The sequence below is a fragment of the Erythrolamprus reginae genome, chromosome 3 (genome assembly GCF_031021105.1).
Source record: "Erythrolamprus reginae isolate rEryReg1 chromosome 3, rEryReg1.hap1, whole genome shotgun sequence".
Taxonomy (NCBI): domain Eukaryota; kingdom Metazoa; phylum Chordata; class Lepidosauria; order Squamata; family Dipsadidae; genus Erythrolamprus; species Erythrolamprus reginae.
The window spans coordinates 44,108,616-44,126,433 of record NC_091952.1 but is presented as its reverse complement, the minus strand read 5'-3'; the positions used below and the strand labels follow the sequence as shown (position 1 = coordinate 44,126,433).

Sequence of the window (17,818 nt, the reverse complement as noted above, 5' to 3'; positions counted from 1 at the left end):
GCCAGTGAAGTGGTGATTTTTATCAGGCATCACATTTCTGCTTACAGAACGACTTCTGGAAATTAATATCGCTTGGCCATTTCCTGCATGGCCTGACCCTGTTTTAACATCTTAACAAGTAATTATTCATAAAATCATGCTCAGGTTCTAAATGAACAGGCTTAATCAGTCACTCAGCAGCAGCAGCAGCAATAACAAAGCAATACAAATAAATACTCCCTAACAATTCTTCTTTCATTATCATATCATTTTTTTTATTTAAAGTCTTTCTATCACTAATGAACTATGGTTATAGTGGCTAACAATAAGCTCAAACTTCCCCGAAAATAAGTCACCCCCGAAAGTAAGACATAGGAGAGTTTTCGTAGAATTGCCTAATATAAGGCATCCCCCGAAAGTAAGACGTAGGAGACGTTTCGTTTCACAGCATTCCCGAACAGAAAATATATATAACACCGCTGTCCATAAATTGCATCCCAAAACGCTGCATCAATCAGATTTAAAACACATCCAACACGCATCCAACATGCGGTTGCGTGTTTGGATGAGTTTTTGCTGCAGCAGAATGCAGGATACAATTTATTGGGGGGGGGGGAATAAGACGTCCCCTGAAAATAAGACGTAGCATAACTTTGGGAGCAAAAATTAATATAAGACACTGTCTTATTTTTGGGGAAACACAGTAAGTTATTAATCATTATCATCATTTTAGCCACATTATCTTTTTTTTTAAAATAAATTTTATTGATTTTATAAGTTTACAAAAAACAAACGTATAACAGTGCACAGTGCATGTGCCCATCACCAAACAACACACACCCCCCATCACCCCCACCACCCCTATAGAAGGATTCAAAGACTTTTGAATTATTTGTCTATCTATTAATCCTTGGCTCTATCTTGAACGCTTTTTTTTTACTAAAAGAGTGATTGTAGTTTATTTTTCGTATTTACATCACAGATTCTACTTAACATATAATCTTTTACCTTGTTCCATCGCACCATCAGCTTCTCTAGTTTATTCTCATCAAAATTATTTAATCTTATTTCCATAATTTCAAAGTGTATGTAATCCACCATGTACCAATACCAATTCTGTAGTGTCCATTTTGTAGAGTCTTTCCATCCTAATACTATCACCGCTTGAGCACTTTCCAATGCTACAGTTTTAATTTCTTTAGATTCTCCTAGTTCCCTATATTTAATTAAGATTGCTGTTTCTTTTGTAATTATCCAATTAATATTTAACATTTTATTAATTTCATTCTGGATTAGCTTCCAGAATTTCTGTATTTCTATACATTCCCAGATCATGTGCATAAAAATTCCTTTTTTCTGGCATCCATGCCAGCATTTACCTTTCTCTTTCCCCTGGTAATGTGCAAGTTGTGCAGGTGTATAATACCACTTATGTAAGATTTTTCTTCTCATCTCTTTAACTCTCGTATTTTTAATCTTATATATATTTACTATTATTTCTTCCATTTCTCTTTCGTCTATTTTTAAGTCATCCTGCCAACATCTTGTTAGACTTTTAACTACCTCTTCTTGCCTCTGCAATAGCATTCTATATATGTTACTGGCTTGTCCTTTACTTTCATTTATCTTTACCCTTATTATTTTTTCCAAGTTATTTTCTTCTCGTAAGAAGGTTTCTTTATTCTCCCTTTTATTTAAACATGTACATATTGCATTAATCTGCAACCATTGCTGTTTACCGATCAGCCATTCCAATCTAGTTCTACTAACTCTTCCATCTTTCTCATATAGCTGTTCCATTCTCATTACCCCTTTACTATTTAATATTTTAATGATTCTAATTAAATTAGCCTCATCCCCTATATTCAGTGCATGCAACGTTGATAGCTTGGATAACTTTATTCCACTTGTCCTCTGCCATTTAAGCCATATTTCTAAACATGCTTTAAAAGAATCACTTAGGGTACTGATTTCAATTCTATTCCAATTTTTAAATAATAATTCTTTATTATTTATATTATTAATTTCTCTTTCTAATTCTACCCATTTCTTTTCCCCCCATAGCTGTAGCTCGATTAACCTTTCAATTTGAAATGCATTTCTATATATTACTAGAGATGGGCTTCCCCAACCTCCTTCTTTTTCTTGTGCATACTGCCAATGCTTCCTTATTCTAGATTTTTTCTCTCCTTCAATCCAAAAGTTTAGTCTATTATCCCATTCTCTTAATTTTGCCTCAGGAAAGCTGCCCGGTAAAACTTGAAACAAATACATCATCTTTGGTATTATCATCATCTTAAGGGCCCTTATCTTAGCCATTCTTCCTAAATTTTTTCCCTTCCAATTTTTGATCTGCTTCTGGATTTTTTTCCATATTAAGTTATAATTGGCCATTGTTATTTTGGATGGATTTTTAAATAACCAAATTCCCAAATATTTCATTTTTTTACAACCTAGTTTCAATCCTGAAATTTTTTGAATTTCAATTTGCTCTTTGGGGCCAGTATTTAAGCATATTATCTCTGACTTTTCTATATTAACCTTGAGCCCAGATTGATCTTTAAATTCTTGAAGTAATATCATTATTTTTTTCATCATTTCAATTGGGGTTTGAGACATTACTATAGCATCATCTGCAAATAAGTTTAATTTCAATTCAAGTTCCCCTATTTGATAGCCTCTCCATTCCTTATCATTTCTAATTTTATTTGCTAAGGTCTCAATTGCTAATGCAAATAGCATTGGGGATAATGGGCATCCCTGTTTAGTTCCATTTTGAATTTTAATCATTTCTGTTCTATTGCCATTTACTCTAATTTGAGCTACATTATCCTTATATATTGTTTCTATAACTTTACAAAATTTATTTCCCATATTTAAATCTTTACATAGTTGAAATAGGTATTCATGATTAACTTTATCAAAGGCCTTATAAACATCTAATTTTAAAATGCTTAATTTCCTTTTGGTACTGGTAGCATGATGTAGAACATTAATCACGTTTCTTATTGGTTCAAAGATTTTCCTTCCTTTCACAAATCCATATTGATCTTCTCCAATTATTTTTGGTAATATATTCTCCACCCTATTTGCCAATATTTTCATAAATATTTTATAGTCCTGATTTAACAAGCTAATAGGGCGATAGGAACTAGGATCCATTAAATCACGATCTGGTTTTGGGACTGTTATAATTTCTGACATTTTCCACGTTTGTGGAGTTTCAAAAGTTTCCATTACATTATTGAACAATTTCTCCATATACGGTAATAATTCGTTCATATACACTTTATAATATTCAGCTGTAAAACCATCTGGACCAGGAGCTTTAGCAGGTTTCAATCCCTTAATAACTCTAGATATCTCCTCACTTGTAATTTTTGCATTTAACATTTGACTGTCCTCTTTCTTTAATTGCTTTTTAACCTCTGAAGTTTGTGAAACAACATACTCTTTTTTATATAATTCCCCATAAAAGTCTCTCATTATTTTTTCCATTTCTACAGTATTACGTTTTATTAGACCATCCTTATCTTTTAAAGCAGAGATAACAGATTTCTCTTTTCTTTTTTTTAAATAATATACCATTTGCTTCATGGATTTCTTATTCCAGCTACTAATTCTATGTTTCATAATCATCTTCATTTTATTCCAATTTTCCTCATCAAGTAATTGCAATTGCTTTTTCTTAAATGATAGTAATAAATTCCATTCTCTGTTTCTTGTAATTTTTAAAGTTTCTTGGATTGATTCTATCTCTTTTAATAGATTATTCCTCTTAACATTCCAGGATTTCCTAAGGAAAGCTTCCTTACTAATGCAATTACCTCTCATCACTGCTTTATGTGTATCCCAGACTATTGTTTCTTTAACCTCGCCTGTTGCATTAATACTAAAAAATCCATTGAGTTCCTTTTGTAATTTAGTTCTGCTCTCCTCATTTGCAGAGACAATGGGGTTATACCTCCAAATTCTTTGTTTGTTAGAAATCCCTATTTCTAACACAACTAACATAGGAGCATGATCTGATAGCCATATGGCTTTCACTTCCGCTTTCTTCAACTTAACCTTATCTGTTTTATTAATTAACATATAATCTATACAACTAAATTTATTATGTCTAGCAGAATAGAAAGTGTCTCTTTTAACCACATTTTGATGGAGGTCCATCATATTAATTTTATTTAAATGTAACTTTTTCTTATCCCCCTTCCCTGTTGTTAGTTCCAAATTAAAATCACCTGCTAAAACCACTATACCTTCCGCAAAGTTATCTAATTTCCGTTTTACATTTATTATAAATTGTTTTGCATTTACGTTAGGGGCATAAATAACCGCTAAAGTTACTAGATTATTTCTTATTTTCCCCTTAATAAATAACATTCTACCATCCTTGTCTCTCTTAATATTGCTTAACTGAAAATCCACTCTTCTATGAACCATTATAGCCACCCCTCTGGATTTATTCGTTCCTTTCGAATGATAAGTTTTTTCCCATTCAATATTTTTTACTAATTTGTTTGTTTTTTCCCTTCCCTTGTGGGTCTCCGACAAGAATAAAATATCTGCATAACAGTCTTTAGCCAGCTTCATGATTCTACATCGCTTCTTCTGTGATGAAAGACCATTTACATTGAGAGATAGAAGGCTTAGATCACCCATCTGCATAAACTAAATGCATTTCCTCTTTCAACAAAACAGAGCCTACCGGAGAATTGTTTATTTTCCCAAAGAATCCCCACCCTGTGCCCCTCCCCTGACCCTCCCACAGGGGAAGGCAACGGAAAAAAAATCTTCCGTTACTGAGAGGCACTCTTAGATCTACGTTCCCTCTGAAAGCCCTCCCTTCTCCCCCATTTTACAAAACAATAAAAGATTCCCCCCTCCTTCCCTCCTTTCCCTTTCTTAACTAACGTGAACCCCCAACAAGAAGTACAAAAGTATGGAAAAAAAGAAGTTAATTAGTTGAAAAACTTAATACCATATTAGCACGACAACTCAGTTCAGTTTATTATTTTTTCTTCTGTCTGGTCACACGAGGCTGATCACGCTTCTCCGATTGCAGTGAGGCCAATTCTCTTTGAAGTTCGGCAATCTTCTCCTCCTTGGTTTGTTCTGGCTCGCGAAAATGTTCTGCTGCGTCAGGCTGGTCGATCGGTGCCTGGATCTGCATTGCTTCCTCTGGATTTAATCCCAATTGTAAAAGCATCTTCCTTCCTTCTTCTAATGACTTTGCCTGGAAAAATTTAGTATCTTTAAACACAATAATGGTGGCAGGATATCTCCAAGAAAATTTTATCCCATTTTCATACAGCTGAGAAGAAATCTCTCTCATCTGGTTCCTCATCTTGAGAGTCTCGGCAGATAAATCTTTTAAAACACGTATTGGAAAGGCTTTGTAGCGTAAGTTTAAAATCTGTTTGAGTTCTTTAAAAATCTCTGTAGCTCTTCTTTCTGAAAGAAATCTGATAACAATGTCTTTTGAATCACCCCTGCGAGGACCAAAAGCCCAATGCGCTCTTTCAAATTCTTGCAACTCACATGTAACTTTGTTCTCAAAGAACCACTGGTGGATTTCTTGAATAAGTTGTTTGCCCCCCCCAAAAATCTTTGGGGAAGCCTCTCAAGCGTATGTTAGCACGACGCTGTCTATCTTCAAGATTAATGATACGAATTTCCTGGCGAGATTTCCCCGCTTCCAGTTTTCCAATCCTTTGATCTTGAGTTTTTGTTTGTTGTTTCAGTTCCGCCATTCCGGTTCCCAGTGCCGATAAATCTTTTTTCATCTCTTGGAGCAATTTGCCCATGTCAGCAAAACCTTTAAGCAGCGAGTCCATCTTCTCCTCCAGCTCCACAGCAGACGCCATCTTCGCTTTGTTCTTACTTCTTCACCCAACCGCGTCAAAAAGAGTTGTTTACTTCAACTTTTAACTCCTTCTGGTGAAGTTTTTCGACAGTTTATCCAGTTCACTCTCCTCTCAATCCACTTTTAGTAAGCTAGAGAGGGTAGTTAAGGGTTAACTTTTATTTTTTCTTCTTCATATGGGGGAGCTTTCCCTTGGTGCGTCTAGTCCATCCGACGCATGCACACATTATCTATCTACTGCAGGATGAAGGTCTATGCTGCATGTTTCCAAACAATATGGTTGGAAATACTAAAAAAGAAGTCAGCAACCTGTTCACCATATTTCTGTCTAATTGAAAACATATTTTTCCAGGTAGCAAAAGGGATGACCTTCATTGGAGCAGCCCAAAAAGTTTCATTCTCACATCTTCAGAGGTTGTTCCTCCAATGAGTTAAGAATCCAGATAGATTTCTTAAGTTTGGGAAGAACAGTAAGGTTTCTCATATGACCAAGTCCAAAAATGTATAGGACCTTGACCTTTGTCTATAGACAGACCAGTAACCCGAGCAGCTATATTAATAATATTGGTCACATGCTTCATAGGCTCAGTCAATAGCCTGATTTGCAAATATATTAGATACAGTATATCTGCAATACAGATAGTTACTTACGATCACAATTCAGCCCAAATTTTTGTTTCCAAGTGTAACATTTGTTAAGTGAATTTTGCTCCATTTTACAATGAAACAATGGAATTATTACTAGCCTTAACTGTGGAAATGAACTCTTTAGCGTCATGAAAACTTGGATAATCGTCCTCAAGATTAAATCCAGAAATAATGCAAATTTTAATTCAATATATTCAGAGGAAGCATAGCTCCATCTTTACATCCTAAAATACAAGCAATACCTACAGTTTTACAAGATAGCTAAATCTCTTAAAATTGCATTGAATTGGATGATATTATTTAGACCATGAAGTTCAACCCTTTGCTCAGGGCAGAAATAGAAATGAAAGCAAGCCTACAAGTATTTATCCAAACTTTGCTAAGATAGCTAGCAAATGAAAGAGAATCTAATGGTTAGAGCTGGTAAGAGGCCTTGGGAATTATTGAAAAGTTTTCTCCAGCATTTAGTCTGAATCTAGAAACAACAGGCTGGTTTACTATGAATTCCGTATGATAATACTGGAAAATGGTTAATGAAACTCAAAGGTTGTAACAGAAGTCCACACATCTTAAAAGCAAGGCAAATCCCAAACACCATCAAGAACCCTCAAGATCAGAGATACTATTTGGAGTCTCTAGGCTTATAGATATGTGCTGGGCTGTGTTTTAGGCACTCCAAATAACTAGCAGCAATCCCCGAGCATGAAATGGTATTTGAGAGATTGATTAGACTTTGGTTAATGCATGAGCAGAACTGTGTACAATGATTGGATGGGACAAAGCAGTTTTAGTGCAACCCCCATTTGCACGTGGTTTTACAAACCACCTTAGCCATGTTCCAGTTGTCAATGGTTGTTACTGCAGAATAATCCATCCTCATCAAATGGAAGATTTTCAATTCTGGATTTGGCCTCTAATGTCATTCCAGTGCAGCAGAGCTAGGCATAATAATGCAAGGCAGCAGAAGATGTTGTAACTTTGCCTGCCAAGTCAGTTGCATAACGAACCATATTTAATTCCTACTTGGCAAAACCTACTGCTTCTATTTGAAAAACATGGACTATTTGTCTTTTGTTCTCTGAAAAATTAGAAGGAATGGAAATATCTTCTCACAAAAGAAACTATTTTGCTTGAGAGTTGCAGTACAACACTGTATATGGAGATAATTTCTGAAGATTATAAACTGCATCTGAGACTGTCAGATTTTCTGCCTTCTTGGTCCAAAGACGCAAAAGGTTTCTGATAGTAGAAATTGGTAATATCTCCACTATAATGAAGATAAAAGTATCTTTATTTTACATTATAAAGATTCTCGTCGATTTACAAGGAATCAATTGATATAAATTAGTGTCTTCCAAAAGTATGATATCCTATTTCTTCTTGAAAGTGTTTTATTTTAGGACTGATGAAGTGCTAGTATCTTGAAATAACTGGTATATTAAGTATAAGTTTGAAAAGCTTATTAATATCTAGACCAAAAGTCTGTTCCATCCTATCAATTCATTCACTGCAAGAATTAAGGACTTCTAAAAAAAAGAAATGGATTCTTGTCTTCAACTTGAGTATTAAGCAACGATGATAAAGAAAACAAGTAAAATCAAGAAAGTGCAATAATGTAAAAAGTCTGACCACACGGATCCCAGGGGGCAGGTGTCTCTCTTGGTTCAGTTTCAAGGCAAATAAGATCACCCTTGGAATACTTCATCCAGTTTTGGTCACCATATTGTTAAAAATAATGTTGAGACTCTAGAAAGAGTGCAGAAAAGAGCAACAAAGGTGGCTAAGGGCCTGGAGGCCAAAATATATGAATGGTTGCAAGAATTGAGTATGTCTAATCTAATATATAGCCTCGCATCCTGGACATAAATTGTTTCAACTCCTGCCCTTAATAGGAAAGTGAACACAAGAACAAGGGGGCACAATCTGAGGTTAGTTGGGGGAAAGATTAGAAGTAACGTGAGAAAATATTATTTTACTGAAGAAGTAGTAGATGCTTGGAACAAATTTCCAGCAGACGTGGTTGGTAAATCCACAGTAACTGAATTTAAACATATGACTGGGATAAACATCCATCCATCCTAAGATAAAATACAGGAAATAGTATAAGGGCAGACTAGATGGACCCCGAGGTCTTTTTCTGCGGTCAATCTTCTATGTTTCTATGATTTATATTAATATTGTTTCCTGGTTGCTTATTTGAATCCTATAACAATCATTAAGTGTTGTACGTCATGATTCTTGACAAATGTATATTTTCTTTTATGTGCACTGAGAGCATATGCATCAAAAACAAATTCCTTCTGTGTCCAATCATACTTGGCTAATAAAGAATTCTATTCTATTCTATAAAAATTAGTAGGGTAACATAATAGCAGTGTTCCAATAAGGGGCTGCCACAAAGAAGAGAGGGTCAAACTATATTCCAAAGCACGAGAAGACAAGAAATAATGGGTGGAAACTAATCAAGGAAAGAAGCAACCTAAAACTAAGGAGAAATTTTCTAACAATGAGGACAGTTAACCAGCTTGTCTTCAGAAATTGCAGGTGCTCCATCGCTGGAGGCTTTTAAGAAGAGACTAGACAGCCATCTACCTGAAACTGTATAAGATATCCTGCTTTAGCAGGGGTTTTGATTAGATGATCTCCAAGGTTCCTTGTTTTGTTAATAAGCCATTTCACCAATTTCTTCACTATAGGAACTGAGGCCTTTGGAAAAAGAGTTGGATGCTTGACTGCGATCTTAACTGTTGATGAGCACTCTTTGACTACTGCTTTCAAGACAATTTGAGCTCATCTAACTACTGCCATCCAGTGGTATTTGCTCATCACAGTGTCATGGGGTGTTTTGATCAAGATATAGTGTGTTCACAGCATTCTCACAACATAAGAAACTACGGCAATTAATGAAATACTTTTTAATAACGTAAAATTAGTTTGAAAAGATATGTACTTGATATTCCATACTGGCTTTTAGCAATGTACATTTTGTCAAGGTACAGATCAATTACTTCATTATAATACTATGATTTTGTTCATGTATGAATACAGTGTTCCCTCGATTTTCGCGGGTTCGAACTTCACGAAAAGTCTATGCCACGGTTTTTCAAAAATATTAATTAAAAAAATACTTCGTGGTTTTTTCCCCTATACCACGGTTTTTCCCGCCGGATGACATCATATGTCATCGCCAAACTTTTGTCCGCCTTTAATAAATATTTTTTAATAAACTTTAATTAATAAATATGGTGAGTAATAATCTAAATGGTTGCTAAGGAAATGGGAAATTGTAATTTAGGGGTTTAAAGTGTTAAGGGAAGGCTTGTGATACTGTTAATAGCTAAAAGTAGTGTATTTACTTCCGCATCTCTACTTCGCAGAAATTCGACTTTCACGGGCGGTCTTGGAACGCATCCCCTGCAAAAAGTGAGGGAACACTGTATTGGATTGTCTGTAAACTCTCTGAATCCTGTTTCTCTTTTTGGTACCTTATAGCATGTACAGTATATTATGTATCTATCAAGCCAAAGCTGCAATCCTGCTCTTTCAACAAGTTATTCACAATTGCCTAGTATAATAATTTTTTTTATCTTAGAGAAGACTAAGCAAAAATAAGAGTTAAGTATCCGATCTTAATTATCTGCTAACCTTTTGTCCATCTCCATTAAGCAATCGTCATTCTGTTTTTCTCTAGTTCCTTTTATTTTAAACACTACTGAAGGATATCTTTTTGTTAACCTCTACTCATTATCAGTCAGGGCTGTCTCTATTTCCTTTTTACACATGACCTGTCTCACTTTCCACCTCTTATATACAGTACATCCATTTATATTTTCAGATCTTCATTAAGTGTTCTATGTGGTTATCTTCTAGTGTCCTGTATTTTTTTCCTCTTTGAAAATATTTGTGGTTGTGTTTTAGTTTCTCCCGTCCACCTTGAACAACCTTTACCCATTAACTTCTGCTGCCATGGAATCCTACTCTATATACTCTGAATCTGCTTTCTTGAACTCCAAATGATATTGATTATTCTCATCTTTATTGTTCCTTCAGTTAATAACTGCAGAATTGTATAGCCATTTTCTCCAAAGTTCCGACTATTCTCACTTTATCTATTAATTCTTCCCTATTGGTTAGGATAAGTCTAGGATAGCTAATTTATCTTAGAGCTTCCTCCATCTACCACCTTTGAAGAAATTAACTATCAAACCAGAAATTTCTTGAAAAGACTACACTTGGCAGGGAATTCCCCAGCAGATATTGAGATAATTCAAACCCCCAGTCACTAGTATCGGATGCCTTTTTGAACTATCTGAAATTTGCCTTTGGAAATACATCCAAACTTTTCCATGCCTTAAGTCTTACAACAATGTAAGAGGCACAGTCAGAAAATCATGAATCAAAAAAACAATGTTAAGTAAACAGAATAGCACAAAACTGGCAACACGGTTTCTAAGTGTTCACATGGATCTTTCTAGCCTTCTGAAACTGAAGCCTCAGTCAATTAGGCACAAAAGAGGAGAAACGGAGCACCACTGTGTCCTCTGCAAAGCCACATGGATCAATCACCACCACTCGCAATGCGGAGGAGAGATGATGATGCTTCTGGCAACCGGAGCTGAAAAGGGCAAGCTGCCCCACCACAGCACTTCAAAGAGAGAATCTGCACAGTGGACCAACACCAGAAGACGACATGGCTCCCCAAATCAACACAGACTGTGGAAACTTCACACAGGACTTCAAGCACCTTTCAGTGTGTTGCCTCTCCATTCTTCCTCCATACTCTGGGTCCTTGGTTTCCAAATGAGATGCAAAAGTTTCCACAGTCTGTGTTGATTGGTCCACTGTATGTCATTAAGTCCAGGGTCAACACAGCCACCTACCAGAAGTTTTTGGAGCACTTCACGCTTCCGTCCATAGACAAACTTTATGGGAAGGCTGACTTCATTTTCCAGCAGGACTTGGCACTTGCCCACACTGCCAAAAGCAGCAAAACCTGGTTCAATGTCCGTGGGTTTACTGTGATTGATTGGTCAGGAAACTGAAGCCCATAGAGAATCTATGGGGCATTGTCAAGGGAAAGATGGAGACATGAGATCAAACAATGCAGAAGAGATGAAGGCCGCTATTGAAGCATCCTGGTCTTCCATAACACCTCAGCATGCCCCGCCGCATTGAGGCAGTAAATGCTGCAAAAGGGGGCCAAACCATATGCATGCTTATACTTTTCAGAGGTCTGATATTGTTCTATGTACAATCCTTGTTTTATTGATGATTTTGCATGTAATATTCTAATTTTCTGAGATTGTGGATTTGGGGTTTTCATGAGCTGTATGCCATAATCATCACAATTATGACAAATCACAGTTTAAACTATCTTGCCTTACATGTAATGAGTCTCTCTCATATATTTTCACCCTTTAAGATGCATTACTGGAATAAATGAATTTTTGCACAATATTATAATTTTTCGAGTTTCAACTGTATGTAAAACCAAAATCTGGATTCCAAACCAAAACCATTTAGCCCACTTCTGGCCTAAAATTTCTTTTCTATTGCTTTTTTTTTTTGTTTTGCAAAAAGTTTTTTATTTTTGTTCCCATCAATCCAAACCTAAATCCATATACTTTCCTATATTAAAATATTACAATAAAATACATGATTATACATTTTAATCAATCATTCATTAATTATTTGTTTATATAGGACACTTTATTCCAGGCATAGTTTACTGAAATAGTATTGCTTTTAAAAGAAAAGAAAAAAGAAAAAATATAAATCTAATTTTGTTCTCTGGGATTTCTACCAATTAATTTACCAAGATAGTTATTCTTTCTCTTGCCTTTTAATTTTAAGCCATATTGCTTCTTTGCCTTTCTTGATCTTCTTATTTATCTTTTTTTAAAATTTAAGTTTCTTACCATTCTTTCTTTTACCTTTATACCAAAAACTTCTCTTTCCCCACAATCTTTTTCTCCTTCTTAAGTCTGTTTCTGTATATATCTATTTTTCCCCAAACCTTTTGTAACCTTATACATCGCAAAATCATCATCATCAATCTGGACATGATCATTTTTTGTATCATTTTCTCTTTTATCACTGTAAACCCTAGTGGAATCATTGTAAGTTTCAATATATTCACCAGCATAGTCATTAATCAATATTTCATTATCAATATTCTTTCCCTTTTCATCATCATTTTCATCAGTCTTCTTTTCTTTTTCGGTTACCTGCTCCATTTTTTTCTACATGTGCTTCATTCTTTCCTTTCTCATGTACTTTAATTCCCAAAGATCTTCTGAGATCATTAAGAAGTTATTTTAAAAAATCAACAAACTCTTCATAACCAATTTCCTCCATGATTTTAACACCACAGTTCTCAGATCCAAAAGAAAAAAGGTTTTGAATTTTGGCAGACTCAGTCCGATTTCAAATTTCATTCAGAGGTGTCACCACTTTTTTATTTCTTGTGGTCAGTAGTTTCCCATACTCTAGCACTTTCAAAATTTTCTCCGAGAAATCTAAATGAGCTGACCACTTATTATCCCAGTCCTCTTACTGCTTTCTCAAGCATCAAGAGTTTATGTTTGTTACAAGCATTATTTTCTTGTTTTCTTTTTTTTTTCTAAAAAAAGGGCAAAAATGGGCCATTTTTCACAAAGACGGGGTGTTTTTGCCTTCTAATTACCCCATCTAGCATGACTGGAAGAGAAATTCAGGGAGTTGAAGTCCACTAGTCTTAAAGCTGTCAAGTTTGAAGAGCCCTGGGTTAGGGATGCAAAGGTATTCAAACTTGGCAAGTTTAAGACTTGTGGACTTCAACTCCCATTCCTGAGCTAGTATAACTAGAGGAGGAATTCTGGGATCTGATGTCCACAAGTCTTAAAGCTTAAATTTTCAATTGTCATCATAATACAGTGGTGTTTTGCCCTGCCATATAACAGTAAAAATATATTCATTCCATGTTGGCAAAAATGCCTAAGTCCTGTCTCTGTCCTATATTAAGTCTTCGGAGAGGGGCGGCATACAAATCTAATAAATAGATAGATAGATAGATAGATAGATAGATAGATAGATAGATAGATAGATAGATAGATAGATAGATAGATAGATAGATAAAGCAAGCAAGCAAGCAAGCAAGTAAGCAAGCAAGCTATATAGCAGCATCAGTACTAACTAAATTAACAGGAGGCAGGGTCCTCTCAGTCTTTGTTCGTGGCTCTGATAAAGGAATGTGATCCCTTGGGTTGTGAATAAACTATTAAGTCCCCCTATTAATGAGAAGATAAAAGAGAGGCCTTCTCCCAGAATTAGCTGAAACAGTTCTCAATGGAGTAGCATGGCAGGCTCACTACTGAATGTCATTCAGGATACCCAGCTGTTTTTTTCTCCCTTTACCAAGCAATTCCATATCATCACTGAAGCAAGAGAATGCAACTTCACCCTTTAATCAGATTTCCTGATGCAGCTGTGGTTGCAATTATTTTGATCAAGAACTATTAGGCCCAAATCCTGAAGAGAGCAAAGCAACACACTATAATCAAGTAGGATTCATCTCTTGAAATTCCATTCACAGAGACCAAACACCAAAAGCTATTGATTGTTAAAATACTTTCAGCTAATTAAGCTTTAAATGCTGTGACTGCCACATAAAGCGAATGGCATTATTAAGATTATGCCCCATTATATAAAATGGTTTATTACTAAATATTTAATATTATCTATTATCCTCCATGCAGTATTCTTAACATAACACCGCAGGACCGTCGTCAGTATAAGAATTCCCCCTACATATATCTCCTCATGGGTTTTGGCAAGAGTCAAACATCTTTGACACGAACAGCTGGAAATGACAGATCAATGGTTCAATATTCACAACAGCATGTCACTGATGTGACAGCAAATGTTATTCTAATGAAGCTGTAATCATAGTCAAATTATGTGGTTCAATACACAAGAAGAAGAAGAAGGGGGGAAGGGAGAAATAGGATCAAGGGTCAGGAACGAAAGGTTATTCTGCTTACCTCAAGCACTTGCTGGAGACTAGGCTGTCCATCCACCATGGCCTGAATAATTCCAGTCAGCTAAAACAAAAGAAAGACAGAAAACACATATTAGTGGAAAACTAAATAGCCATAGAAAAAGAATAGCTCACTTTCACCCCATCTCCCTTTTTTTGTTACCCTTTTAAAGGGGGGGCATACAAATCCAATAAATAAAATAAATAAAAAATAAAAAATAAAAATACTAATGCTAAAACACTATACAGAAAACATCAAAGGGCAAACAACAAAGACAAGGAAGAATACACACCAGTAAATAAATGCTACACAGTGATCCCCCGGTTATTGCGTCCCCGACCATTGCGAATGGGCTACATCGCGATTTTTCAACCCGGAAGTAAAAACACCATCTGCGCATGTGCGCCCTTTTTTCCTATGGCCACACATGCGTAGATGGTGTTCCCCGCCGGGCAGATCAGCTGCTGGGCGGCTTCCCTGGGTCTTTCCCCTCTTGCTGGCGGGAGGGCGAGAAGCCCCCCCCAGCACCCGCTCGCCCTCCGTTCGCCCGCCCTTCGCCCGGCCACCCGCCATTTGCTCGCTGCTCGCCCGGCCACCCGGGTTCGTTTGGCTTCGGGACTCAGTTGGGAAGCGGCACGGGTGTTTTAAAAGGTCTCCGCCGGCATGGGGGGCTTCTTAGCACCCCCCCAAACCCGGGTTGGGGGTTCGGGGGGGGTAGGAAGCCCCCCATGCCGGCGGAGACCTTTTAAAACACCCGTGCCGCTTCCCAGCTGAGTCCTCAAGCCAAGCGCAGAAGTTAGCCTTGAATCCCTTTGAATCCCGCCGCTTCTGCTGGATACGGGCGATGGGGGGGGCGAGCTGCCACACCCCTGGCTTCCGCACCGCTCGTCCCACCCACCGCCCGTATCCAGCAGAAGCTGCTGGATTCAAAGTGCTGGGGTGGGGGGCTGTCGGGACACCCCACCCCACCCCAGCACTTTGAATCCCGCCGCTTCTGTTGGATACGGGCGATGGGGGGGGCGAGCTGCCACAGCCCCTGGCTTCCTCACCGCTCGTCCCACCCACCGCCCGTATCCAGCAGAAGCTGCTGGATTCAAAGTGATTCAGGGAACAAAATGGAGCCTTCCGTGGCGGGGCTGGTAGGAGGGGAGCCGAGGGGATAACCGAGCCCAGCCCCGTGGCATTCGCCTTCCTCCCGCCTGCAGCCGAGTGATCGTGGGCTCCTTCGCAACCTCAGAGAGCTTCCTGGTTTTCGTGAGCTTTCAGGCCCAGGAAGCTCTCCGAGGTTGCGAAGGAGCCCAGGATCACTCGGCTGCGGGTGGCAGGAAAGCGAATGTCACGGGGCTGGGCTCGGCTCCCCCCCCTTATCAGCCCCGCCGCGGAACGCTCCATTCTGTTCCCTGCCGGCCCGATTGAGCGGCCGGCGGTCTCCATTCAGGGAACAGAATGGAGCCTTCCGCGGCGGGGCTGGTAGGAGGGGAGCCGAGGACGGAACCGAGCCCAGCCCCGTGGCATTCGCCTTCCTCCCGCCTGCAGCCGAGTGATCGTGGGCTCCTTCGCAACCTCAGAGAGCTTCCTGGTTTTCGTGAGCTTTCATGCCCAGGAAGCTCTCCGAGGTTGCGAACGAGCCCAGGATCACTCGGCTGCGGGTGGCAGGAAAGCGAATGTCACGGGGCTGGGCTCGGCTCCCCCCCCCTTATCAGCCCCGCCGCGGAACGCTCCATTCTGTTCCCTGCCGGCCCGATTGAGCGGCCGGCGGTCTCCATTCAGGGAACAGAATGGAGCCTTCCGCGGCGGGGCTGGTAGGAGGGGAGCCGAGGACGGAACCGAGCCCAGCCCCGTGGCATTCGCCTTCCTCCCGCCTGCAGCCGAGTGATCGTGGGCTCCTTCGCAACCTCAGAGAGCTTCCTGGTTTTCGTGAGCTTTCATGCCCAGGAAGCTCTCCGAGGTTGCGAAGGAGCCCAGGATCACTCGGCTGCGGGCGGCAGGAAAGTGAATGTCACGGGGCTGGGCGCTAGCTCTCGCCGCTTTCGAGCTGAGTCCTGAAGCGAATTCGCTTCAGGACTCATCTCGAAAGCCCGCTAGCGAGGAGCTGAAGATTGGGGGCGGCGCGGCTGTTTTAAAACGTCGCCGCCGGCATGGGGGGCTTGCCAGCACCCCCCGGACCCCCAACCCGGGTTTGGGGGGCTGCTAGGAAGCCCCCCATGCCGGCGGCGACGTTTTAAAACAGCCGCGCCGCCCCCAATCTTCGGCTCCTCGCTAGCGCTGCGGAAGTTAAAAACACCATCTGCACATGCGCAGATGGTGTTTTTACTTCCGCAGCGCTACTTCGCGAAAACCCGCTCGTTGCGGGGGGTCCTGGAACGGAACCCTCGCAACGAGCGGGGGATCACTGTATTTCGTTTTGTTTACAGTACTGGAGTTTTTAAACACAAACAGAATATAATTAATTGTTGTAGCTGATGAGAATAGAACTTTGCAAATCAGATGGATGAGCAAATTTCTTTCACTTAAAGCTTACGTTTAGATCAGGGCTGTTAAACTCCTGACCCGCAGGGCAGATGCGTCATGCGCTGCCCACGCCCACGCATGGTTTAGCAAAGGGGGGACGTCCCAATGCATCAAGGGATGCCACCGTGACAATGTGAGTTGGACACCCTTGATTTAAATCCTTGGCTGGAACGAACCGTTGTACCTACCTGAACGGTCTTCTCGATGCCCTGGAAGGAGAGTCCAGCATGGGTTTAGCTCAAGTCTTATTGGTAGGACTGAGTTTCAAATTAACATAAATAAATAATAATTAGGTACCGCCCCCTTGCTGCCCCAAGTACCCAGTTTTAAAAAACGAAAAGATGTAAAGGTAATGAATTTTATTAACAACCATAATAACATAAGAAACAGTATCATCAAACCAAAAACTCCCATGGTTCTTCGGGAGGGTATGGACTCTCCTTCCAGGGCATCGAGAAGACCGTTCAGGTAGGTACAACGGTTCTTCTCCCATGCCTCCTGGAAGGAGAGTCCAGCATGGGATATACCCAAGGTCCAAGGTTCAGGGAGGGAAATTGTGAACCATGGGTGGTACCTCCCCGCACACCTTCTGGAGTACCCGTCTGCCAAAAGCAGCCTCAGCTGAAGCGAAGGTGTCCAATTTGTAATGGCGAATAAAGGTTGTGGGTGAACTCCAGGCCGCGGCTCTGCAGATATCTTCAAGGGGAGCTTGAGACGCCCAAGCTGCCGAAGAAGCCGCACTCCTTGTCGAATGAGCCTGTATACCACTCGGTGGAGTCCTTGCGCTCGCCTTGTA

General features: G+C 39.4%; 1 protein-coding gene across 1 annotated transcript in view; it reads right to left on the bottom strand.

Moving 5' to 3' along the window:
• The window catches only part of ERI3 (ERI1 exoribonuclease family member 3), a 320,745-nt gene that overhangs the window by 232,424 nt on the left and 70,503 nt on the right, over positions 1 to 17,818 (bottom strand). Inside the window, exon 4 of the mRNA XM_070745043.1 lies at positions 14,515 to 14,574. Coding sequence (XP_070601144.1) covers positions 14,515 to 14,574 — 60 coding nt within the window. The remainder of the gene's footprint in view (positions 1 to 14,514; positions 14,575 to 17,818) is intronic.